Consider the following 25,692-nt stretch of genomic DNA (forward strand, 5'->3'; position numbering starts at 1 on the left):
TTGTACCATTTATGTATTTATATATAAATAAAATCTTCAATTTTAATACTTGTAAGATTCCAACATGTATTAATTGTAAAGGTGAAAGATGTAATAACCGTATTTCACTGTTTTAGAATAAAAGTGGAATTCCAAGTTCTCTTTTTCCCACTCCAGTTTATATTGGGTTGGCCAAAAGTTTCGTTCGTCTTTTTCCCGTAAGATGGATCTAACAGCACTTAGTTGTCTTTAACTTCGTTCGTAACAATGTTGTTAGATTGTATGTGACAGCTATCATATCAGTGTGCATTTAAAAAAAGATTTATCAAAATTGGTGAGTTTTTGTGTAGCCATTTTAATATTGAAGATGGAAGAAAAAAAGCAACATTTTCAGCATATTATGCTTTATTATTTCAAGAAAGGTAAAAACGCAACCAAAACGCAAAAAGGATTTGTGCAGTGTATGGAGGTGCTGTGACTGTTTGAACGTGTCAAAGTAACTTGCAAAGTTTCATGCTGGAGATTTCTCAGTGGACTATGCTCCACGTTTGGGAAGACCAGTTGAAGTTGACAGAGATCAAATCGAGACATTAACTGAGGACAATCAATCACATTATACCACGCGGGAGATAGCCGATATACTCAAAATATCCAGATCAAGCACTGAAAATCATTTGCACCAGCTTGGTTATGTTAATTGCTTTGATGTTTAGGTTCCACATAAGTTAAGTGAAAAAAACCTTCTTGACCGTATTTTTGCATGTGATTCTCTACTTAAACGTAATGAAAACGTTCCATTTTTAAAACTAATTGTGACAGGAGATGAAAAGTGGATACTGTACAATAATGTGGAATGGAAGAGATTGTGGGGCAAGTGAAATGCACCACCACCAACCACACCAAAGGCCAATCTTCATCGAAAGAAGGTGATGTTGTATACATGGTGGGATTGGAAGGGAGTTCTCTATTATGAGCTCCTTCCAGAAAACCACACAATTAATTCCAACAAGTACTGCTCCCAGTTAGACCAACTGAAAGCAGCACTCTATCAAAAGCATCCAGAATTAGTCAACAGAAAACACATTATCTTCCATCAGAATAATGCATGTTTCTTTGATGACCAGACAAAAACTGTTACAGCTTGGCTGGGAAGTTCTGATTCATCCACCGTATTCGCCAGACATCGCACCTTCGGATTTCCATTTATTTCAGTCTTTACAAAATTCTCATAATGGAAAAAATTTCAGTTCCCTGGAAGACTGTAAAAGGCACCTGCAACAGTTCTTTCCTCAAAAACATAAAAAGTTTTGGGAAGATGGAATTATGAAGTTGCCTGAAAAATGGCAGAAGGTAGTGGAACAAAAGGGTGAATACGTTGTTCAATAAAGTTCTTGGTGAAAATGAAAAATGTGTCTTTTTTTATAACATAGTAATACAAGAGGATTATATCTATATAATTAAGAAAAATGTTGAACATTACAAAAGAGACTAGAATATTGTCAATATTCACTGAGTAGTTTGCTCAACTTGAGCTTCAGTGACTCTGTAGGATTTTGGTTAATGTTCTCTAAGGCTTGGCTACTCAAGGTGGCCTGTGAACCAGGATCATCAGTGCCACCTGGGAGCTTATTAATTCAGACAGCCTCTCCCCAGATTCATATGTACATATGTTTGAGAAACAGTGGTCTAATTCTAAGGGACTAGAGTGGTGACTTAAGAGAAATGAGGTAGGATCTTACAAAATGAGCATTCTTCCCCCGTCTGGGAGAAATTCAAGAGGGAAAAAAGATAAATATAACCATAACACATCTTTCTGGTTATGGCCAGCTGTGAAAGGCACAAAGTAATTGAATTCAAATATACCAGACACTGATTTTAGAATTAATCTTTTAGAGTTTAAAATTTGATTATTTAGTGGTATAAGAAATTTAACACACTATAAGTAATATATTAAATTTAAATGCCTTAAACTTTAGGAAATAATCTGAGATTAATATTTTAGAAGAACCCTGAAAAAAGGAAAAACTAACAAAAGAATAATATGCATTTTTTTCTTTGTTCCTATAAAATTTGGACTTGAAAAATATACAAAAAGTGAAAACTTATATTATTCAAAGTGACTTTATGGTAAGTTTGTTGGGGGATGATGACTACTTCAAAAGGTTTAAGTTTAAATATAATTTTTAAGACTATATTTTTTAAAAAGGACTATATTTTGATCTTACTAATTATACTATCAACTCAAATGTTTTCATGTAGAATGCCTACTTAAAAAGATAAAAATAGCTGAGACAGTCATTTCTTTGTATTTGAGGTACTCAAATAGGATAATTATGTGTACATTAATATACACCTTTCACAATGAAAAATGTAGCTTTCAGACATTTATAAATCGGAATTGGTAGGCTCCAAACTATGGTAGTTATAATTAATTTTCATTCATTAATACTTTACAGAAAGAAAAATATTAAAAAAGCATGTGATGGGGTGGTCAAAGCTTCATTAATATTATTAAATGTTTATTACCTTTTTGGGTTGGTCGGTGTGTTTAGAGGCATTCAGGGAGTAATTTTACATAAAGAAACCTGTACTACATTATATTTTTTTACTATTTACATAAAACATTTGGGGAGTACCACAAATTAACTTCCCACTAATAATTAAAAAGTGATTAAAGTTGAACATATTGTTTGTTTTACTGTAATTTAGAGCCTTTGTGCTAAGGCAATTTGGGGAGTGTTTCCATCTTTCACACTAGAAACAATAGTGTTATAAATCTGGTCAAGCACTATGGGTTTATTTAGTAATGTAAAATCCAGTGATGATTAATTTTTCATAGCTGCCTACATATACAAGTTTTCATGGCATACAGATTGTCAAGAGATCTCTCTAGGTTACAAAAGATACCTGTTACCAGACTTTTTCTGCTAAAATAATAACTTTAATGGAAGATATAAGACAAAGAATTAGATAAGATTTGGTACAGTATAAGACACCAGCAGGGTACAGTGCCAAATTAAGAACAGAAAAAAGGTATTTAGAAGATAGCAGGTTCTAATATGTATAACTGTTTCAATTTGTGTACACCTGAAACTAACACATATTGTAAATCAACTATACTCCAATAAAAATTTTTTAAAAAAAGGATAGTAGGTTCTAGCTATTTATCAAACTATATAAACTTATAAGTAAAAGCCTTACCAAATTAGTGTACCAGAGGTACCAAATTAGTATACCAAAGGAATGGGACTTAGAAAGACTGCATTTCTTTTTTGAAATTCAAAGCATCTCTAGGAACTAGAAAAGTTATTTTACAGATGACTACGCTAAAATTTTAAACAACAACAAATGACCTACTAAGGCAACGTAAATATGTTTCAAGGCTAGAAAAACTATCCCCATACTTTCTTGACATCACTCTATAAACATAAGATTCGCAGTATGTTAAAATCTCAAAGCTAATATATTAAACATATTTGATATTGGGGGCTTTCTGAAATTATTTTTAGAATTTCACTTTACAAGTGGGAAATGCACACTTAATTTTTCAATGACGTTTTCCTCCTAGAGATAGAATTTAGACATTTATATCTTTTCAGAGCAAAAAAGTCATCAAAATAGGAGACTAGCATAGTACCGGCCTACAGATAATGGTTACACATGCATGTGTCTTTATTGGTCTCCAAACCATTAGAATTTATTTCAAACAAGGTTCCCTAAGCCTTCATTATTTGTATGCAAAATCCAGAGAAAACCAGTTTATCAAATTACGATTTAGTGGTCACGATCAGGGAAAATGATACTCTTCCCTGTGAAGAAATACATGTCAGTCGTTGCAGAGGCAATTTAGACCTCTGTCTGTTATCCAGGACAAACCTTTGCCAATATCTAATTACCCACGGAATCAAATTTAAATAAAGTATTAGAAGGTAGCCCATATGATGGGTATAATTTAGATGATCTTAGCCTAAATTTATCTTTTGCTCCTCAGTAAAGCACACTGACTCAGATATATGTTCCACAGATGATACGTTTTTTCTTAATCAGTGCAGAAATATAATTTTTACATCCTGAAAATATCTTTATCTATCATGAAGAAAGCTTCCTCTTATTTGCCTGTCTTGTTTTGAATATATAATTCAGAGGTTTACAAACTTTTCCAATGACTGTATTTCAGCTTGTTTCATCAGGAAACATTTGAAAGGATTTTTTTATTTTATAGGTTTACTATTTGAAATTCACTGTTGCTCAAGTTAGTAGTAGTGGGCAGTTTTCCTGTAGAAAGCAATTCCAAACACAATGAGTAGGTGCCTGCTGGCTCTAATCAATAGGTTGTACCTCTTATCCTTTTCCTATATTTGACCACACACTATTCTGTTGTCCATGGCCTCAGGCAAATCAAATTGGTCCTTTCTTCCCACCCCTCCCAAAAGGCCAAAACAGTTCAATGGCTAAGTTATAAATAAGATTTATAACTGCCTGCAATAATCCTTTGAAGTTTTCTTACTAGAACAAAACATGAGTTTTAGGAGAGTTTCTGATTTAGTTGAAGAGGGGGAGGGGAGGAGTAACAAGCAATAGTCACAGTATTTTTATAAACAGTATAACAATTCAGTGAAGATTATACATCAACTGATGTTGCCCTAAGTTTTCTCAGTTTTAAATGATTTTCTTTTTAATTGCTAGGGAACAGGTTTAGACATGGGAAATAAAATACAGGCCAGTCCATTATTTACATGTTCTTCATCTTGGCCATGAGGTCTTCCAAGCTTTCACCAGAATCTTCCACTGTTACCGCAGGTACAGAATCTTCTTGCTATCCATAAATGAGGGAAACATGGTGAAAAAATAACCAATTAAAGTTCTTAATGCTTAGTAACATATAAACAGTACGCCTTAACCATGTTCAACAAGTTTACAAAGTAAACTTTCTTTAATAAATATGCCTTCTAATTTTTAGGAGAGACAAAATCCACCAGTCTTTTTATTTGCAAGGCAGGAATTTCAATGTTCTTGAGATCTCTATAGAAGTGGTATTTTTAAATGATATTGTGGCTAAAACTCATCAATATACAAAAAAAAGGGTATTGTCATTTAATCAAAATCTATTTCACTTGATCCACCAATGAGTGAGCGAAACTATTTTACATCTATGTTTTCAAACAGTTTAAACTGTGCTGTGGGCTTCCCTGCTGGCGCAGTGGTTGAGAATCCACCTGCTGATGCAGGGGGCACGGGTTCGTGCCCCGGTCCAGGAAGATCCCACATGCCGCGGAGCGGCTGGGCCCGTAAGCCATGGCCGCTGAGCCTGTGCTCCGCAACTGGAGAGACCACAACAGTGAGAGGCCCGCCTAGCACACAAAAAAATGAAAATAAAAATAAAAATAAACTGTGCTGTGCCTGTATTTCCATATTAACACTGAATACCTCTCTCTTTCACAAATCTTAATACCTATAATGTAAAACACCTAAAATAGGAAATACTGCATTGGCATTATAAAATAGGTTGAAGATGAAAGAAGATAGACATTTTCTCTTATATTTACTTATGGTAAACAGATTTTAGATGTACCTTTTGGGGAACTGTATATGCCACTGTAATTCCTTCAGGTAAGTCAGGAATTGGACCTGAAGAATTTTTCAGTTCCTCTTCTGAAACCTCAGATACCAACTCAATACCTGTAAGGTTAAACTTGATCTTAAAACAGTTTTTAAGGAACTTAATGAGCAATAATCATTCAAAACTTGTATATCTTAATTATAATCATTTTCCCTCCCATAAAAGATTGTTTTATGCTGCCATTTCAATTTATGAAACAATTCTTACCCCACTCATTGTCGTCATGTATTATTTCTTCCTCTTCTTGAACAACCTCCTGTGTGGGCAGTGCTGCTACCTTTTTCTGTAGAAATCAAACAGTATCAGTGTTTTTACTCATTTTCAGTTCTCTGAAGCATCAGTCAGAATTGATCAGAACCAAGAATTCAGATGGGCTTTTTTCTAAGGAAGACATACAGATAGTCAACAGACACATATCACTAATCATCAGGGAAATGCAAATCAAAACCAAAATGAGGTAACACCTGTCAGAATGACTATTATCAAAAAGACAACAAATAACAAGTGTTGGCGAGGATATGGAGAAAAGGGAAAACTTGTGCACTGTTGCTGGGATTGTAAATTGTTGCAGCCACTAAAGAAAAGAGTATGGAGGTGCCTCAAAAACTAAAAAATACAACTACCATGTGATACAGCAATTTCACTTCTGGGTTTTTTTTTTTAAGAAAACAAAAACACTAACTCAAAAGATACATAGGGCTTCCCTGGTGGCGCAGTGGCTGAGAGTCTGCCTGCCGATGCAGGGGACACAGGTTCATGCCCCGGTCCAGGAAGATCCCACATGCCGCGGAGCGGCTGGGCCTGTGAGCCATGGCCGCTGAACCTGCGCGTCTGGAGCCTGTGCTCCGCTGCTCCGCAACAGGAGAGGCCACAGCAGTGAGAGGCCCGCATACCGGAAAAAAAAAAAAAAGATATATGCACTCCAATGTTCACTGCAGCACTATTTATAACAGCCAAGACATGGAAGCAACCTAAATGTCCATCAACAGATAAATGGATAAAGAAAATGTGGTACATATATACAATGGAATATTATTCAGCCATAAAAAAGAATCTTTACTATTTGCGACAACATGGATGGAACTAGAAGGTATTATGCTAAATGAAATAAGTCAGACAAAGATAAATACCATATGATCTCACTTAAATGTGGGATCTAAAAACAAAACGAAATGAAAAGAGACTCACAGATACAGAAAACAAATGATGTTGCCATAGGGGAGGTGGGGGGTGAAATAGGTAAAAGGGATAAAGAGGTATAAACCTATAATTATATAATAATAAGTCATGGAGATAAAATTTACAACATAAGGAATATGGTCAATAATATTGTAATAACTTTGTATGGGGACTGATGATAACTGGACTTATCATGGTGCTTATTTCATAATGTATGCAAATGTCAAATCACTATTTGGTACACCTGAAACTAACATAATATTGTATCAATACATCAAGTATATTTTAGTTTAAAAAAATTAAAATTAAAAAAAAAATTTTTTTATGAATTCAGACAGGTTTTTTGTCTTACCAAAAGCAAGAAAGGACTTTGAACAGAATTTTCATGTTAAAGCATGGTGAATAAATTAAACCATTAAAAATCCAGAATCCATTTACCTTGTATTCCAAATCTAAATAATTTTTTCTTCTTTTTTAAGTTATTGTCCTATGCAATATGATCTCTCATGCATTGTGACACATTGACATATACCTTATATTCTTCCTGTTGCTTCCTACAATTTCTGTCATCACACTGAGGATTTGGCTTCATGGACATAGTGGGGAAAAAATCCTGCATTGCATTGTATCCAAGGTAAAAACTAACAGTACCAAAATTTAACAGAAACCTAGAAAAACAAATCAAAGTAGACTTAAATAAAGAAATAAAACCATAAAAGTATTAGAAAAAAGTAACTGACTTTTAAAAAAATGACTTTGAAGAAGGTAATGATTTTTGTAACAAGCAACCCAGACAAAAAATTTCTTATGTTGTTTACAGGGCCTGGCTTATAGTAGATTTTGTTGAATGAATGCAGTGAAGAAAGGCTACTCCTTTAATCAACCATAGAATGCACTATTTTTTTTGAATGTGTAATAAAGATAAAACGCTGCCAATTAAACTATGACATGTCAACAACTTTAAGAAGCATATTAATTTCACAGAAGTTAAAATGTGGCAGAAGTGTATCTTAAAAATCTGAGATATGGTACTAAATCTAATTTTTAAAAGTTTTTTATATATAATGCTGCATAGTTTACAATCTTAAATTTGTATTAAATCTCAATAAAATGTTACAGAAGTATTCACCCATGTAGTATTCACTACCAGATCAAAATATAGTTGGCACTCAGTATCTATGGGGGTTGGTTCCAGAACACCCCCCACCCACAGGATACCAAAATTAAGCCCCTTATATAAAGTGATACTGTATTTGCATATAAACTACACATCCTCCCATATATTTTAAATCAGCTCTAGATTACTTATAATACCTAATACAATGTAAATGCTATGTAAATAGTTGTAAATACAATGCAGATGCTATATAAACAGTTGCAAGCTTGTGGCAAATTCAAGTTTTGCTTTTGGAACTTTGCGGAATTTTTTTTTTTTTTTAATATTTTCGATCCACAGTTGGTTGAATCCACAAATGCAGAACCCAAGGAAATGGTGGGCAGACTGTATAGTGCATTTCCAGTATGCCATAAAGCTCCCTGTGCTCCCTTCCAGTCAAATCTGATTCCTTTTAGAAGCTTATAGAAAAGCTGAAAAATCATGTACAAAAGATAAACAACAAAAGGAAAAAATCTGTGAATGCATGTTCTTAATATACAACAAGGAAAGACAAAAAAACTGGGCAAAGGATGTGAGAAGACAATTCACAGAAAAATATAAGTGCTCAACGCTTTTCACAACTGGAAATTAAAATGAGATACCCATTTTTCACCTATCAAATTGACAAAGATAAAAGAGTTTGATGACTCTAACACCATATACAAAAATAAACTCAAAATGGATTAAAGACCTAAATGTAAAACTGGGCACTATAAAACTCCTAGAGGAAAACATAAGCAGAACACTCTTTGACATAAATCACAGAAATATTTTTTCGGATCTGTCTCCTAGAGTGATGGAAATAAAAACAAAAATAAACAAATGGGACCTAATTAAACTTAAAAGCTTTTGCACAGTGAAGGAAATCATAAAAAAATTTTAAAACAACCTACGGACTGGGAGAAAATATTTGCAAACAATGCTACCAACAAGGGATTAATTTCCAAATATACAAACAGCTCATATAGCTCAATATCAAAAAAACAAACAACCCAATCAAAAAATGGGCAGAAGACCTAAACAGACATTTCTCCAAAGAAGACATGCAGATGGCCAATAGGCTCATGAAAAAATGCTCAATATCATTAATCATTAGAGAAATGCAAATCAAAACTACAATGAGGTATCACATCATACTGGTCAGAATGGCCTTCATCAAAAAGTCTACAAACAATAAATGCTGGAGAGGGTGTGGAGAAAAAGGACCCCTCCTACACTGTTGGTAAGAATGTATATTGGTGCAGCCACTATGCAGAACAGAAGTTCTTTAAAAAACTAAAAATAGAGTTATCATATGATGCAGCAATCCAACTCCTGGGCATCTATCCAGAGAAAACTCTAATTCAAAAAGATACATGCACCCCAATGTTCACAGTAGCACTATTTACAATAGCCAAGACATGGAAGCAACCTTGTCCATCAACAGATGAATGGATAAAGATGTGGCATATATATATATATGATGGACTATTACTCAGCCATAAAAAAGAATGAAATAATGCCATTTGCAGCAACATGGATGGACCTAGAGACTATTGGACTAAGTAGAGTAAGTCAGACAGAGACAGACAAATATCATATGATATCACTTATATGTGGAATCTGAAAAATTGATACAAATGAACTTATTTACAAAACATAAACAGACTCAGACATAGAAAACAAAGGGGATAGTGGGAGTGGGGCAAGGAGGGAGGAGGATAAGTTAGGAGTTTGGGATATACACACTGCTGTATATAAAATAGGTTAACAACAAGGACCTAATGTATAGCACAGGGAACTATACTCAGTATCTTGTAATAACCTATAATGGAAAAGAATCTGAAAAAGAATATATATCACTTTGCTGTACACTTGAAACTAACACAACATTGTAAATTAACTATACTTCAAAAAAAAAAAGTTTGATGATACCCAATGTTACCAAAGGTGTGGACAAACCAGGTACTCCCACACTGTCATGGAAATGTACCATCCTTTTGAAGGAGAAATTTAGTAATATTTGTCAAAATAAGTATTGCATAAACTTAGAAATTAAAATTCCACTTCTAAAAATTCACACTGTACAAAAATCTACAAAGATATATGCAAGATGCTTTTTACAGCACTGTTAATAATAGCAAAAAAAATCTGTAAGTAGCCTAAATGTCCATCAATAGAGGGCTGGCTAGATATGACACACTGGTAAGAGAATACTTTGTAGCCATGATTTTTTCTTCCCTTCTTCATAACATACTGTAAAATGTTGTGTTTAGATTAAGACCTACTGAAATTTGACAGGCTATTTGTCTCATCTGAAACAGCCCTAGACAGTTGCCTTGAGAGTTCTTATGTATGCTGGTATTTCTTTGCTGATGGCTAATAAATGATATTAGAGCGCCTCACTGTATCATGTTGCAATTTGTTCTTATTATATTGGATGCTTAAGAAACATAACTAAGCTTATTAACATTGTAAAGTGAGGGAAAAAAATGGCCTGAGTTAAGGCACAACTAAAGCAGTTCTGCTTTTCATAAAGTATGAGTTGGTTCAAAAACTCTATGACATTAATTTTAGCTTCAAAGAAACATTTGTCTTTATTAGTTATAGTTTAGATGGTGTGGTTGCTGGGTATCTGTTTACAGATAGCAGAGATATTACCCTAGTTAATGTTTAATCACGTTCATATTATTTTTAGAAATGTTAAACCAAGATAGTGGAAGCAAGTGTGTTTATGGGTCTTCACCCTTTGGCCAGATGTGCAGAAATTTAAATCATTTGGTTAATGCTTCATAAATAACTATACCAGTACCACTGTACCATTTAACAAGAACTATGCCAAATGGAGAGTAACACAAATATGTGTGTTGATATATGTAATACTAATATGTATTTAAATTAAATATATTTTTATATAAAAGTATACACATATTATACATATATAAAATTTTAAAATATATGTATTTAAAACTAAATTAAAAAAACAAATTAAATACTTAGCTAGTCATTCCAATATTTGAAATGTTTGTCAAAAGCAAACAAGACTATTCAGAAAAATTATTCTTCACTCACTTTAACACATTTTGTACCAAGATCCCAGCAACCACTCCCATAGTGGTAGGAAGACTGGCTGCACAAACACCTTCTCGTTTCAGAGTCTTCTCATCAATATTTGCAGCAACTACAAGCGGTGGAGCACACTACATGAAAAAGAACAAAAGAAAATATATTTCAAAAGAAAGGGAAAAAAGTGTTAGATATTCCAAATAATATTCCATCACATTCATTCCAAGTTTGGTTTTTCTTCGAATTTTAAACATTTTCAATGCCCCTAGGAACTCCAGTACTTACAGTGAAAAATAATAACCCAAAATGAATCATGCATACCGCAAAACAAGCAGATTCTCCAGGAATTATGAGCTGTATATGCCCTGAAACTGCATTTTCACTGACCCCAGACTCCATCCATGTTTGTCCAAGCTCATTACAAGCCTTAATAGAAATAGGTGAAAACACAAGAAAGAACATAAAAAAGCAAGAAGTAATTTACCGTAAGTTCTTTTCATGAAAAACTGGAGTTTAACTATATGAATTACAAAGGGTTTTTAAAAATTAATTTTCAGAAACAAAGAAGAAAGTTGTAAATAATGGAATTCCTTAGCAATCACCACTCTCCTTAAAAAAGAAACTGACAGCATTCAGGTAAGCAGGCAATATAAATATCTAATTAAATTGAACCATAGTTTATTGGATTTCTTATTAGATTAATGTAAAACTTCATCTTTCTAAAATAATTTCAGCAACAAAAAAATGCAAAATGTCATTTGCAAAGTTGAAAACACAGTAATTCAAAAGAAAAAGAATTCAGTTTTATTTTTGAGAAATCACATGTGTAGGCAATTTATACACATTTATACATTTACTTAAAATAAATCAACAAAAGTAAAAACCAATGCCGACCAAGAATAAGACAGTATTATAAGATATTCATTCATTTTAAAAATTGTACATCAGAATTACCTGCTGTTTTAGTTTGCTCTATTGGCATAAGAGAGAGTAGGATACTGAAATATATGCCACACCAACAAAGCTAGACAGGTCACATTAGAATAAATTTCAAAAACAGGATGAGAGAACATTAAAAACAAAACACATTATCAAAGGATTTAAATGCAGAACAATTTTCAGAATGCAGAATATATACTGACAGAATATACAGGAAAATAGATAAATCCATGAGTGTAACACATTATACAATAGGAATACTCACTGTATTTATTGTCATTCGAGCTTCAAAATTGTCCACACAGCTAAGAACGAGGTCAACAGGTTTTCCTTCTTCTAATCCACCATTACTAGGCAAAGAAAATAAATTTTATTTGGAAAAAATCAGGACACAAAATACACTCTAATTAGACTTTATTTGTTCAGTCAATACATTTAGTCTTTCAGTAAATGTTTGAGTATAATTATAACATAGCATTTAATAGTAAAGACCCAGTATACATTGAGTATTCACTATTACGAACATAATATCAATGATATTACAGTACAAGGGTGCAAGAAGTATAAAATCTGTTCACAAAAGTTACCATTTCCCTATCAGCTTTCACAGACTTTTACTCATGTTTCACTACAAATGTAAATGTAATACAGTTAACTGAATACAATTGAATATTTCAATGGTGTTAGTCTGCAGAAAACCACTTTCAGATAGAAGTATAATCTATAACACAGAACTTATAATTGAGGACCCCTTGTTATATCATAATAACAGGCTTTTTTAGATTTGTTTTTTATTTTGTTGTTACTATAGTTTTTTGGACAATATATGCTTTATACTGAGCTCCCAATACATAAAAATTACACAAAAAATTTTAAAACTATTTTAAAAACAAAATATATATCAACCTACCAACTCAGTGAATTAATTAATCATTGACAGATTTTCTAATAATACTTAAAATGAGCTGGACATTGTGCAAAATATTCATAAATAAAATTTTACCTTATTCTATTCATGAAATGTTCAAAGTTTTCTACTGTGGTTATATTGTAGTTGTGTACTTCAAAAAGAACATCAGGATTAATGTTCCTAAGGGGGAAACATGGAATGATTATAAAAACTACTAGTAAAACAGTAAGAGAAAGCAAGATAAAGAACTAAAAGAGCTAAAAATCATTTAACAGACATTAGAGAAATGGAATTCAAGCCGTTCAAAGAAAATCCAAAGTCCTCTTCTACCTCTTTTGTCCCACTTCAAGGACCAGGTTCAAAACATGTATACTGTCAGAAGGATTACAAAAATATTCCCACAATCTATGTGCTGGGAATTAAGCCTTTATTACCTCTGTTAGCTACAGTTCAGCCTGACAGAAGAGCGTCTTTGTTTCTTATCCAATTCAGTGCAAATATGTTTAGGACCAGAAAGAAACGTCCTAGAGTAAGGGTTGGCAAACTCTGGCTCTTGGGCCAAATCTGACTACCACCCTCTGCCACCTTTTTTTTTTGGTAAATTCTGCAAGCTAAGAATAGTTTCTACATTTTTAAATGGTTGCAAGAAAAGAAAAAAGTCAAAAGAAGAACAATATTTCATGATGTGAAATTTTATATGAAATTTAAATTTCAGAGTCCATAAATAAAGTTTTTATTGGAGCAATCGTGCTCATTCACTTTTATTGATATATTGCCTACAGCTACTACAACTGCATAGTTGAGCAGTTTTGACAGAAACCATATGGCCCTCAAAGCACAAAATATTTACTATCAAAAAAGAGGCTGCCAACCCATATCAAAGAGATAAGAAAATTCTTTTTGTATAAGTGAAACCTGCATTTTTATAAAGGAAAATTCGGGTGCATTTATATGTTAGTTTAACTCATACCAAATACACACAGGAAGATTTCACCAATTTCACTGCCTTCAACTGCTATTCCATTTACCTCAAAGTATGTTCTGCTGCTTCAACTTTACTTAATCCTGCTTGATGAGGTTGGAAGAAAAGTCTATTCATATTGGCCAGTTCCACCTTGTCATAGTCAAAGAGTAGCAACTAAAATGAAAATAGTGGTATTCAGATGAAAAACGTACCAAGAAACAAACTAAAAATAACAAACTAGTCTGCTTTCCACCTGATGGGTTTAACTGTTTGACAGTAATAATATTAACTAATTCTGAAATACTAGGTGCCATATATTAACTCATTTAGTGGCCATACAATATATAGGTACTCTTATCCTCGTTTTAGAAATAAGACAACTAGGGTACATGCCCAAAAGCCACTCATCTAATATGTAGTAAAAATGGGATTCAAATTCAGGCATTCTCAATCCAGCATCTGTACACTAAACACAACGCTGTACTGCCTCTCTAAATGATTAGCTCAAAAATTAATGTTCATTCCATTTCACTGCAATTTTTACAAACTGTGCCAAAATCCTACTTCATTCCAATGTTTGGCTAAAAACCAAGAACCCATTAGATAAATGAAATTTTTAAATAAGATAAAAACAAATGCTGTAACTTAAAACCATAGTATAACACAATTCCTTTCATGAATAAGGCACTATATATACTCATGCCACGGCTAAAACATTATTCCAAACAGAATTATTAACCAATCAGTTAATTGTTTCCTACTATATATTTAGGCATGACAGCATTTGTCAAACACACTCACACAACTTTAAAATGGCCGAAAGGTCCATTTCTTATCAGTAAGAACAGGTTGAACCCAAGTATATCCAAAGTCCCTATTTTTTTAAAAAAATTATCAAATTAAATTTTTATTGGATGAGACTAAGACTAGATTAGACGTTGCAAGGGAAAAAGAGGATCAATGAACCTGAAAGCAGAGCAATGCAATTTATCCAAAGTGAAGGAAAAAAGAACCAAAAAAAAACAAAAAACAAAAAACTGAGCTTCTAGACCTATGGAATAATTCAAAGCAGTGTAAAAATGATATACAGTTCCCGAAGTCCCTCCTTCTTTATCTAAAATTCTGTGACTTTGTAATAAAATTCTCAGCATTCTAAATCTAACAATAAAAACAAAAATGGGATTTTCTTCTTCTCAATACAGAAACTAAAAAAAGTTTACCCAGCCCATAAAAACACGTAGGTAACTCTCAGTATCTTGCTAGAAAAGATATCACTTATACTCTCTATGAAACTTTCTAACCCTACCTAGAGTCTCCAAAATTTGGTTTATTTAAGCTCAGTCAACAATATTTATTAGGTCAGGCCAAGTTTTAAATTTGAATTTCAGCCTCATAGCTGGTTTATGAGTAAGTTGTAGGAAATCCTAAATTTGGGGACAGGAGGTGTGAGTAGTAACCGTGTCACTAATTAGCTCTGCTTCTGGGTAAGTCACTTTCACTGTTTAGGACTGTATCCTCATCTGTAAAATAAGGCAGTTGATCTAGATCTGGTGATTCAGTGTGCCCCAGGAATTCCAGAACTTTCAGGGATAAGAAGTGGGCTCTAGATCTTCAATCCTCTTCTTCCCTACTTAACCCCATGAAACAGCTTCTTGTTTCTCTGTTTTACATATTGAAGCAAGAGTTCTGAAACTTACCTATGTAGATCCTTAGCTTACAAACTTGAGTTTACATTGGAACCACTGTTTTTTAAAAATACAGATGTGTAAGTCTCATCCCCAGAGGTTCCGATTAACCTATTATGTGGTGTAGTCTGAACATAAGAATTTTTTTAAACATCCAAGGTGATTCTAATTACAGCAATATTTGCTAACTGTTCTAGACCCTTGCTACACAAAATGTGGCCTGGGATAACCCCGTCAGCATCACCTGAAGCTTGTTGGAAATACTGGAGTACCTCCTCAACTTTAATATGCCTACGAATCACCTGGAGTTCTTGTTAAACTATAAATTCTGATTCAGCATGTCTTGGGGGGGGCCTGGGAATCTTCATTTATAACAAGCTCCCAGGTGAAGCTGTTCTTAAAGCATAGTCTCCGGAACAACATCATCAGAACCACCTCGGAACTTGTTAGAAATGCACATTCTTAGGTCCACCTGAAACCTATAGAATCAAAACCACTGGGGTAGAGTCCAGCAATCTGTGTTTTAATAAGCCTCCCAAGGGATTCTAGTGCACACTCAAACCTGCGACCAGCAAATCTCCATGATCTCTACCACCCTTGATCAATCAGCCAAGGCATGTATGTCAGGTATAAGCAATTACTGGCTAGCTTTTATAAACTTCTTGAAAGGCTTTAAAATGTTAAACATTTTTAGTATTTTGGTGTTGTCCTTTCTATATTGATAAATAAGTGCCAACTTTGAAACCACTTTCTTTTAAGAATTTGGGGCATGGAGTGGACCAACATATTAAAAAGCATTGATAAAGCAAACATTTTTCCACAAAGTTTAGCAAAATGATATACAATTGTGGAAAACTTATGTATTCAACCACTATCTATCTAACATCATGGATTCTGGCTTTATAAATCTAAGATTTGTAGGCTGATTTCTGGTACAAAGTTAACTTCTCCTTCCTACCCAATCAAATCAATTTTAGAAACAAGTATGGGACTTCTCTGGCAGTCCAGTGGTTAGGACTCAGCGCTTTCACTGCCATGGCTCTGGGTGTTCAATCCCTGGTAGGGGAACTAAGATCCTGCAAAATGCAGTACAGCCAAAAAAAAAAAATTTTAGAAAAAAGAAAAGAAATGTATGGGTTAAAAAAAATCTGGAGCATTCACCATTTCAAATTCAAGAGTAAAAAAGGTACATGCTTTCTAGTTTGTCTTGTATAAAAACTGTGTTTAGAAAATTGTTTTTGGATGTTTCCGTGTTTCACTACACACTTTATCAATTTAACAGCCTTCTTTCCTAAACTTGTATGTCTAAAACACTTAAATCCAAACAAAAAAGTTCTGGTAGTCCTTGTTTAATTAGTAATAATATTAGCTTTCTTTGCGGTAGGTTTATGTCTTAACCCCACCCACTGGGGTAGAAAAAACAACCTGAATAAATACACCACAAATCATGGACCTAGAGTCTGTCATACAGAGTGAAGTAAAAAAGCGAAAAACAAATATAGTATATTAACGCCTATATGTGGCATCTAGAAAAATAATACAGATGAACCTACTTGCAGGCAAGGAATTAGAGACACAGACATAGAGAACAGACATGCGGACGTGGCGGTGGGGCGGTTAGGGAGGTGGGATGAATAGGGAGATTAGGATTGACCTATATACACTACCATGTGGAAAACTGCTAGTAGGAACCTGCTGTATATCACTGGGAGCTCAGCTCGGTGCTCTGTGGTGACCTAGATGGGTGGGATGCGGGGGGATGGGGGGGTAAGGGGGTGGGAGGGAGGTGCAAGAGGGAGGGGATATATGTATACATATACTGATTCACTTCGTTGACACCCGAAACTAACACAACATTGTAAAGCAACTATACCCCAATTTAAAAAAAACCTGGGATAGAAAAATATTAAATAAATAAATACACCACAAATCAATAAGCCATTAGTAAGGAGAAAAAAATTTCTAATTTGTACCTGATTTACTCCAGAAGTGATTGGGTTCCCTAAATGATAGACAAAGAGAGATGTTTTTACCTTACCAATGCCACATCTTGTCAGCATTTCAGCAGTCACACTGCCAACTCCACCAACACCTACTATTGCTACAGCAAAGGTACGGATTTTCTGTAAAATGCAAAATTTTATATGTGTTGGTTAATAACTCTTCATCAGGGCTTCCCTGGTGGCACAGTGGTTAAGAATCTGCCTGCCAACGCAGGGGACAAGGGTTCAAGCCCTGGTCTGGGAAGATCCCACATGCCACAGAGCAACTAAGCCCGTGCGCCACAACTACTGAGCCTGCGCTCTAGAGCCTGCGAGCCACAACTACTGAAGCCCGCACACCTAGAGCCCGTGCTCTGCAACAAGAGAAGCCACCGCAGTGAGAAGCCTGCACACCACAACAAAGAGTAGCCCTGGCTCACCGCAACTAGAGAAAGCCTGCGTGCAGGCTTTCTTTCAACAAAGACCCAATGCAGCCATAAATAAATAAATAAATAAATAAATAAATAAAAATAATTCATCATCAGAAATGTCATCGAAAGTTATTTTCATTTACTGAAATCATCTTCAAAAACTTGGGTTTATCTTACCTCATAGTCACTTACAATTCCCATTCGTTTCAATGCCATCAGGCGGCTTAAAACAAAGGAAAGAAATATTTTAAGGCTTACAATCTTCTAATTAATAGTGATATAGGTAAACATACATCATCACAGAAAATAAACTGTGAGAGAACAGTGAGTGTGAGAGAGAGAGAAATCTTTCAGCTAATTTTTACCAGATGAAACTAAATCACTTTAGCACTGATGCCTGAATACCCTCCCTCCAAGATGTAGCCTGTGGAGCAAGATTTTTTAAAAGTTCCTCATACACTCTAACATGCAGTCAAGATTGAGACCTATTGACTCAAATGTTGTTTCCAGAGAATAGGTCAAAGTGAAATTTCAGCATTTTCCCATGCCTAGTAGTATATGTAAATATTTAATGTTTAACTCAGACTTAATGTTTAATGTTTAACATCAGAATAATCTCATGGGGCTTCCCTGGTGGTGCAGTGGTTGAGAGTCTGCCTGCCGATGCAGTGGACGCGGGTTCGTGCCCCGGTCCGGGAGGATCCCACGTGCCGCGGAGCGGGTGGGCCCGTGAGCCATGGCCGCTGAGCCTGCGCGTCGGGAGCCTGTGCTTTGCAACGGGAGAGGCCACAACAGTGAGAGGTCCACGTATCTCACACACACACACACACACACACACACACACACACACACACACACACAAAAATAATATTCAGAATAATCTCATGGCTGGAATTCTATTCACTTGCTGCCTCTGCCCACAATGAATAATGTCTACTTTCAGTAAGCACTTCTTATACCAAGGACTCTAAGAGGTATTTACCTAGTTACTGCTAGTCTATCTTCTTCAGTATTTTAGGGTTTTTTTAAATACATATATATACTTTAAAACTATACACATATACATACAATCCCCATTAGTTTACACTTTAAGAGTCAAATAGTTCTATTAGGCTTGTTAGGAAACTCAGCAGTGTTCTGGCCTGCACCCCCATTTTCCTCTCCTCACTCATTTTTAACTCTGTTACCAGGATATCTCTAAATAACATGCTAACATTGTTATTTCATGATTTTCAGGTTTAGGTACTATCTGAAGATTTCACTCTATCATTAAACACAAATATTTCCCATCTCACCAGCCTCTTGATATTGTTATATGGTCATTTTGGTTAGATGTTAATACTGTTCACAAGTGGACAATGTAGTATATTAGAATTTACCCTTTCCTGTATGATCCCCACCCTTGAAGTTAATAATTGTGTTTGGGGCTTCCCTGGTGGCGCAGTGGTTGAGAATCCGCCTGCGGATGCAGGGGAAACGGGTTCGTGCCCCGGTCCGGGAAGATCCCACGTGCCGCGGAGTGGCTGGGCCCGTGAGCCATGGCCGCTGAGCCTGCGCATCCGGAGCCTGGGCTCCGCAACGGGAGAGGCCACAACAGTGAGAGGCCCACGTACCACACACACACACACACACACACACACACACACACACACACACAAATAATAATAATAATAATTGTGTTTGTTCTTATGTTTACTTTCTATGTATTTTCACAAATTCAACCCGTTGTCTAAAATTCCTCTAGATATAGTCATATACATGAGGTGTTCTAGCAATTTCTTCTTAAAGATATACTAGAATCTTCTGACATGTCCCCATGTGCACATTTACTGCACATACAGCTCCCATCCTGCGTTCTCCCTTCATCATATTACAAATTCTCTTCACTTCTTCATCCTGTATTAATCTCCTGCTTCTGGTACTTTAGAGCTCAATGGTTCTAAAGTGTGGCCTATGGATCAGTGGCCTATGGAATTTGCTAGAAATATAATTTCTTGAGTCCCCACCCTATAATCACCAAGCAAATCAAACTTTGGATGTGGGGCCTAAACAATCTGTGTTTTAACAAGCTCCCCAAGTAACTGTGATGCACACTAAAGTTTGAGAGCCTCTGCTGTGGAGTATTTCTTAATTTATTCTCTTGCTATGGTTGGAAGAACATCTTCTCATAGCTTTGTAAAGGGTACAAGGAAGGTAAATTTTGAGAACGTGTATGTCTGAAAATGTTATTTACCAAACCTATTAAAAATGTTTTATCAAAATGTTTTATCAAAATTCTCTTTTTATAAATGTATTATAAAAATGACAAATTGAAGGGTATATAATCGTTGAAAGCTACACCTACACACACACACACACACACACACACACACACACACACACACATACACACGCACACTTAGTCAATAGTTTAACTTGGTACAGAATTCTATAGAAAATGTTATTCTAAAGAAAATGTTAGAAACATTTTCCTTCAAAATTTCTAAGGTGTCTTCTAGCTTCTGAAATTTCATAATGTCCCTTAGAGTGAATCTATTCTCATCAATTGTGCTGAGTACTTGTTGGACTCTTTCACATAGGAAACATGTTTTTTCAGTTCTGGGAAATTTCCTTGAATAATGTGATGATGTCCTTGTTTGGTTGGTTTGTTTTTCCTGGACTTTCTGAAAGTTCTATTATTTGGAAGTTGGACCACTTGGACTAGTCCTCTACTCTTAATTTCTTTCTCCTATTGTCCACCACTTTAGTTTTCTGCTCTGTTCTCTGGATTTCTTTCAACATTATTTTCCAAATCTTCTATTGAGACTTTCACTTTTATTATCATTCTCCATTTGCAAGAATTCTTTTCAATTATCTGAATGATTTCTTTTTGCAGTAACTTGTCCTATTTATATAATATCTTTCCTTTCTGAAGATACTAATAATAATATTTGGGTTGTGTTCCCCTTATATAGTCTATTCAAGTAACTAATTTTATTTTCCTTCTTTCACATTAGGAGCTTCTCTCATCTTTTATTCTGCTCATATTTAAGAGCCAGACACTAATAAAGGCAAGGATGTGGGCATTGCTTGTTTGACTTTGGGCTTCACTGTAGGGTGATCTGGCTGGGTTGTTTAGTTGAGAAACCCACAATGTCAGTGTCTTTCAGTCTCTCTTCTTGGTGCTCTCAGATTCCCTAGAAAAGAATCTTTCAATTTCCAGCCTAAAAAGTCTTTATGCCTGTAAGTTTGGGGGTGTTAAATGGAAGAACAAGGTTGGGAGTCCTAGCATTCAATATGTAAACATTTAGTTAATCCCCTTTCTTCAGGTATGAAGACTTGCTTCAATTATTAATATAAATCCTCTATTTTACCCTCCAGTGAGTAAATCTCTAGTCTTCTCTCCTGATAGAGAAGAGACATTTGCCCAGCTACCCAAAGTGAAGTAGTGAACCTGGGTTGTTTCTTCAACAGATTTTCAGTCATATCTTTCTTAGCCCTACCTTAAGCCCTTCTAGAAAAACTATGCCTATTCTCGAGCTTTTGGGGAATTCTGTGGTATAAGCTGGGTTGCAGCCTTTAGAGTCAATTTCTTTGGATCCTTTAAATCAGTTATCAGTCATCCATCCCTTTTCTAGATTCTAAACTGTCTAACTATAATCTTTTAAGTACAGGGACTCACCCATCCCCCAATTACTTATAGAAACCCTCTTTTTTCAGTGGAGGTTTATTCCTTTTTAAAAACTCCTTTACTTTCATTTTAGATCAATCTGCCATCTTTACCTTGATGCTCTCTTTAATCTTTATATATAATGCTGAGAAGAATGCAACCTCCTTTTATGAATGGGGGAAAAGATTCAGGTTAATTAACTTGCCCAAGATTAGCTAAATGGCAAACAATTATTCAGAGCTGGGTTTTTGAGCCAGTATTTAAAACCAGGTTTTCTAATTTCAAAGCCTCTGCTCACCTCTTCATTTAGTCAACATGCTTCTAATTATATTACATACCACACAATTTTACAGTTATTTGTGTTGATCATTATTCTACAACCACTGAATCTCCCAAACTAAAGCAAAAGGTCTTTGAGAGTCAGGGGCTTTATATTATATATCTATTGTATCACTTGATGCAATTAAAATGATGTAGGAGACCTACAAATCCCTCTCCTATATTTTTCTGATAACCATATATCAATACTTTATCATATTTCTTACCACTCATATTGCAATCCCACGTTTACTTTTCTATCTCACACTCATCTGGTAACCTCTGGAGGGAAATAACAATGTCTACTTTGTATTCCCAGTGTCTATGCATAATAATAAGTGGTAGATAACTTATCCAGGACAGCTGGAGATGAGAAGGTGCTCACTAAATATTTGCTGAATGAACAACAATTCAAAAACTTAAGGCTGACCTTTATCAAATTTCCATGTACTAGTGCAGAGCTTTGGGTGACAAATGCCATCTCCTAAGTAGCAGTTTTAATAAAGACAAATGGTGCAAAAAATATAGAAAATACTAAATGTTTATATTTGAGTTCTGAATGTTAAGTTTGTGGTCATTACAATGTCAAGGAATCATCTCACATTAAAATGATGTCTGAAAGATGATTCTAAATATATGATCGACTTCCCTAGTGACGCAGTGGTTAAGAATCCACCTGCCAATGCAGGGGACACGGGTTCAAGCCCTGGTCCAGGAAGATCCCACATGGCACAGAGCAACTAAGCCCATGCACCATAACTACTGAGCCTGTGCTCTAGAGCCCACGAGCCACAACTACTGAGGCCCACATGCCACAGCTACTGAAGCCCACACACCTAGAGCTTGTGCTCCACAACAAGAGAAGCCATCACAGCAATACGAAGCCCATGCACTGCAACGAAGAGTAGTCCCCGCTCAACTAGAGAACGCCTGCGCACAGCAACAAAGACCCAACGCAGCCATAAATAAATAAATTTATTTTAAAAAATAAATATATGATCCACATTCCTTTGCTTTTCTTGGAGGGAATATTTCAAAATTTTCATTCGTAACACTGAAAAATGTTTAAGAATGCCAGTTGGAATAGTTTCCACTCATTCTAATTAGACATGTCAATTCATGCTTATTCAACCTCTAAAAATTTTGGATGGTTAACCCCTCATATGTGTCAAGTAAAATACATGCACCCCGTCAATTATATCTCAAAACTGAAAAGAAAAATAATTTTTTTAACGTAGTAAGATAAATGAGAGAAAAGCAAAAATCTGGCATGATTTCACTTAATTTGGGTTAAAATGAACTATTTTGTAATTATGGAACAATTATAATTTTGGTCAGGTTTTTCTATTACAAATAAAATTGTAATTAACATCTTTGTGCCTAAATACTGGTCTGCATTTTAGGTTGTAAAAAAAAATGCACCCTAAGACTTCCACTGAGGCTTTATATGCCATAAATAAAACCCTTCTTTAAAATCCAAACTCTCCTGCTCTTTGAAGAGAAAGAGCAACGATAATATCTTTCCTGTTTCACCTACTCTAAAACTATCCAGTTTTTAGCCACACTACTTATGGCTTATTTATTTTTACTGGGGAGACAGTTCCACGTGAACTTTGGAGTAAGACAAACCTAATGCCAGTCCAGGCCTTTTTAGCTACTGTTAGCTCTATGACCTGCGGCAGGTCACAGCAGCTCTCTAAGCCTCATTTTTCTCACTTATAAAATGGGGATAAAATAATAGTAGCAATCTACTAGGGTTGTGGTGAAGAGGAAAAGTGACAGTGCACGCCCAATGAATTAACAAATCTTAGGAAAAGAAGAAAGGAGAGGAGCAGACAGGCCTGGGGAAGTCCAATGGTTTTAGCGCTAATCCAGGTCTCTCCACCATGCCCCCAATTTAAGAAACACTGAGAAGACTTTATGAAGCTCCCAAGTTTATGCTTAGCGGTTTTTACATCTGGTGTCTTCTGAAAGTTTTTACTCTGTTTTACGCAGAGCGAGGAAGACTAACAGAGGCAGGGGCGGTAGTTAACTGGATACGTTGTCCTCAGCAAGCACAGGAGCAGCACCATATGGCTGATTCAGTTGGGTTTGGAAGAACACGTTTCACCAGTACTAAGACTTGGTCTTGCCCGTTTGGGAACAGGACCCCAGAACAAGAAAAGGGAGGTGCGAGGCCGTGTGGGCTGGACAGCAGCGGGGAGCGCCTCACTCCTGACCACCTGGAGACGGTGACCTCGCCCCTCTCCCCGCCCCGAACCGCCACGCAGGTCACCTGTAGGGGTTGGAATCCACCACCTCGGGGCTCATCTTTTCGATGCGGGCCCGACCGCCTCCTCCATCGCCGCCCCCCAGGGCCCGGCGACTTCTCTCCTGGGCCAGTTCCCGCTCCAGCTCCTCGACCCGCTGCTGCAGCCGCTCCACAGACTCGGCCATGACTGGGACCCCGGCCGCTAGCGCTCCCAGCCCCGGCCGTCGACGTCGCCGCCGCCCCACGCTGTTGGCCTGCTGGGTCCGCGAGGGATATGTGAGGAGGTACCTTGCGGCGGTCTCCCTAGCCCACAACCCTGAGGAAGCCCTCCCAGCGCCTCCCGGACTGACCGTCTCCGCCGCTCCCGCGGGCTCTCAGCGCGCCGCTTCCGGTGCGTTGCAGTCATCGTTCCCCCTCAAGGAAAAACCAGCCCTTTCAGTTTCCCTCTTCGACCGGGCCGAAGCAGGGGCCGGGTCATCAGTGTCCAGAGCCGGCGGCCTGCGGTGTTGCCTTTCCAACCGGGCGGCCAGGAGAATCCCCAGGATCTTTTATTCCTGGGCTCGAGGTCCTGACGGGCCCTTTTCTGAGCCGGACCCTATAGGTCTTCCGCCTGCCGGTGCATTACATTTGGAGGCGGAGGAGGCTTCGGCGTTCGTCTTTACCCGTAGTGACTAAAGTGGTTTTACTTTCTTTAGAATTGAGGCCTCCAACTCTGAGGCTGACTGAAAATTTTAAATCCGAACACACGAGGCCCTTCTGGCATTTCCTGACACAGCCCAAGTCCTGGGCCAGTGCTGCCCAGCAGCGGCACTTGCCGGGGTGGGGGGTGGTGATTGGCTGGAGCTACGGGCCCGCCTCCGCGCGGGCGTCTCGGACTCGCCTCAGGCTGTGGAGCGGAGCTCCCCTGCCAGAGGTAACCGAGCAGTGGAGACTTGTGGTTTCTCTGACTCTGCGGTCTGAGGTGGCAGCACTGATCATGGAGACCGGTGCCTCCCGCGAGCCCGAGACGGCCGAAGTGCTGCCCCAACACAAGTTCGACTGCAGGTCTCTGGAGGCCTACCTACACCAGCACTTGCCCGGCTTTGGGTTCGAGCCCGAGGCCAAGCTGACCGTTGCCCAATACAGGTATCGACGCCAGCCTTCTCCGCCAGCAAAAACAGATCTGTGCCTTGTGTTTTTCTTCCTCTGGCCTTTGGTGGGTTCCCAGTTTCCCCCATCCTGTTTCTTTTTCCGCAATGACGCACTCTGCAGGCGAGAGCTGCCGTCACCGGTCCCTTGCATTACATTCTGAATATTTCCAGTTCAAGGGCAGTGATGGAAGCACGATGACATTCACGATTCCAACTACAAGAAGGAATCTTTGTTAACAGCTGTATTCACTGAGGCAATTAAGGTTGGAAGGTCTGTGGGATATAAAGAGGCCTTCGCTCAACGTTTGTCCTATAACCTTTTTTTCTGAGAAACGGATGTAATTCCGTTCACATGGCATATTCTTGGAGGCTGAGTTAATGGTACCAGTTGGGGGTTCCGAATTCTTATCCTAGCTCTTCCATTTAACAAATCACAGCACCACTTTGGGCTTTA

General features: G+C 36.8%; 2 protein-coding genes across 6 annotated transcripts in view; one reads left to right on the forward strand and one right to left on the reverse strand.

Annotated features, from left to right (window-relative positions):
* Positions 1-366: 366 nt before the first annotated feature.
* UBA5 (ubiquitin like modifier activating enzyme 5) lies at positions 367-25,302 on the reverse strand. 5 transcript variants are annotated; one of them, XM_067033787.1, is made up of 13 exons: positions 24,459-25,302; positions 24,133-24,362; positions 18,068-18,113; positions 17,511-17,600; positions 13,857-13,966; positions 12,922-13,008; positions 12,184-12,268; positions 11,301-11,405; positions 10,986-11,113; positions 7,311-7,446; positions 5,807-5,882; positions 5,552-5,658; positions 367-4,795 (listed from the first exon to the last, which is right to left on the reverse strand). In XM_067033787.1, exons 2-13 carry the CDS (start codon positions 24,291-24,293, stop codon positions 4,712-4,714), a joined length of 1,215 nt encoding a protein of 404 aa, XP_066889888.1. In that variant the 5' UTR covers positions 24,294-24,362; positions 24,459-25,302; the 3' UTR covers positions 367-4,711. The 5 variants fall into 5 exon arrangements, with proteins under 5 accessions (XP_066889888.1, XP_066889889.1, XP_066889890.1 ...); XM_067033788.1 differs by having other exon boundaries at positions 24,133-24,365; positions 24,459-24,932; XM_067033789.1 differs by lacking the exon at positions 24,133-24,362 and having other exon boundaries at positions 24,459-25,258.
* The window catches only part of ACAD11 (acyl-CoA dehydrogenase family member 11), a 95,121-nt gene continuing 93,537 nt past the window's right edge, over positions 24,109-25,692 (forward strand). Inside the window, 1 exon segment of the mRNA XM_059065341.2 lies at positions 24,109-25,233. Coding sequence (XP_058921324.1) covers positions 25,085-25,233 — 149 coding nt within the window. The 5' untranslated portion in view covers positions 24,109-25,084.

The sequence above is a fragment of the Kogia breviceps genome, chromosome 5 (assembly GCF_026419965.1).
Source record: "Kogia breviceps isolate mKogBre1 chromosome 5, mKogBre1 haplotype 1, whole genome shotgun sequence".
In the NCBI taxonomy this organism is placed as follows: domain Eukaryota; kingdom Metazoa; phylum Chordata; class Mammalia; order Artiodactyla; family Physeteridae; genus Kogia; species Kogia breviceps.

What these genes read in the sequence shown, in the direction of transcription:
- UBA5 (XM_067033787.1), bottom strand. Translation starts at nt 24,293, where the DNA reads ATGGCCGAGTCTGTGGAGCGGCTGCAGCAGCGGGTCGAGGAGCTGGAG. An exon ending in CTCGAATGACAATAAATACA is followed by an intron (nt 11,406 to 12,183) that starts GTGAGTATTCCT and finishes ATTTCTATTAAG; the next exon opens with GCTTGTAATGAGCTTGGACA. An exon ending in AGCAACAGGAAGAATATAAG is followed by an intron (nt 5,883 to 7,310) that starts GTATATGTCAAT and finishes TGATTTCTACAG; the next exon opens with AAAAAGGTAGCAGCACTGCC.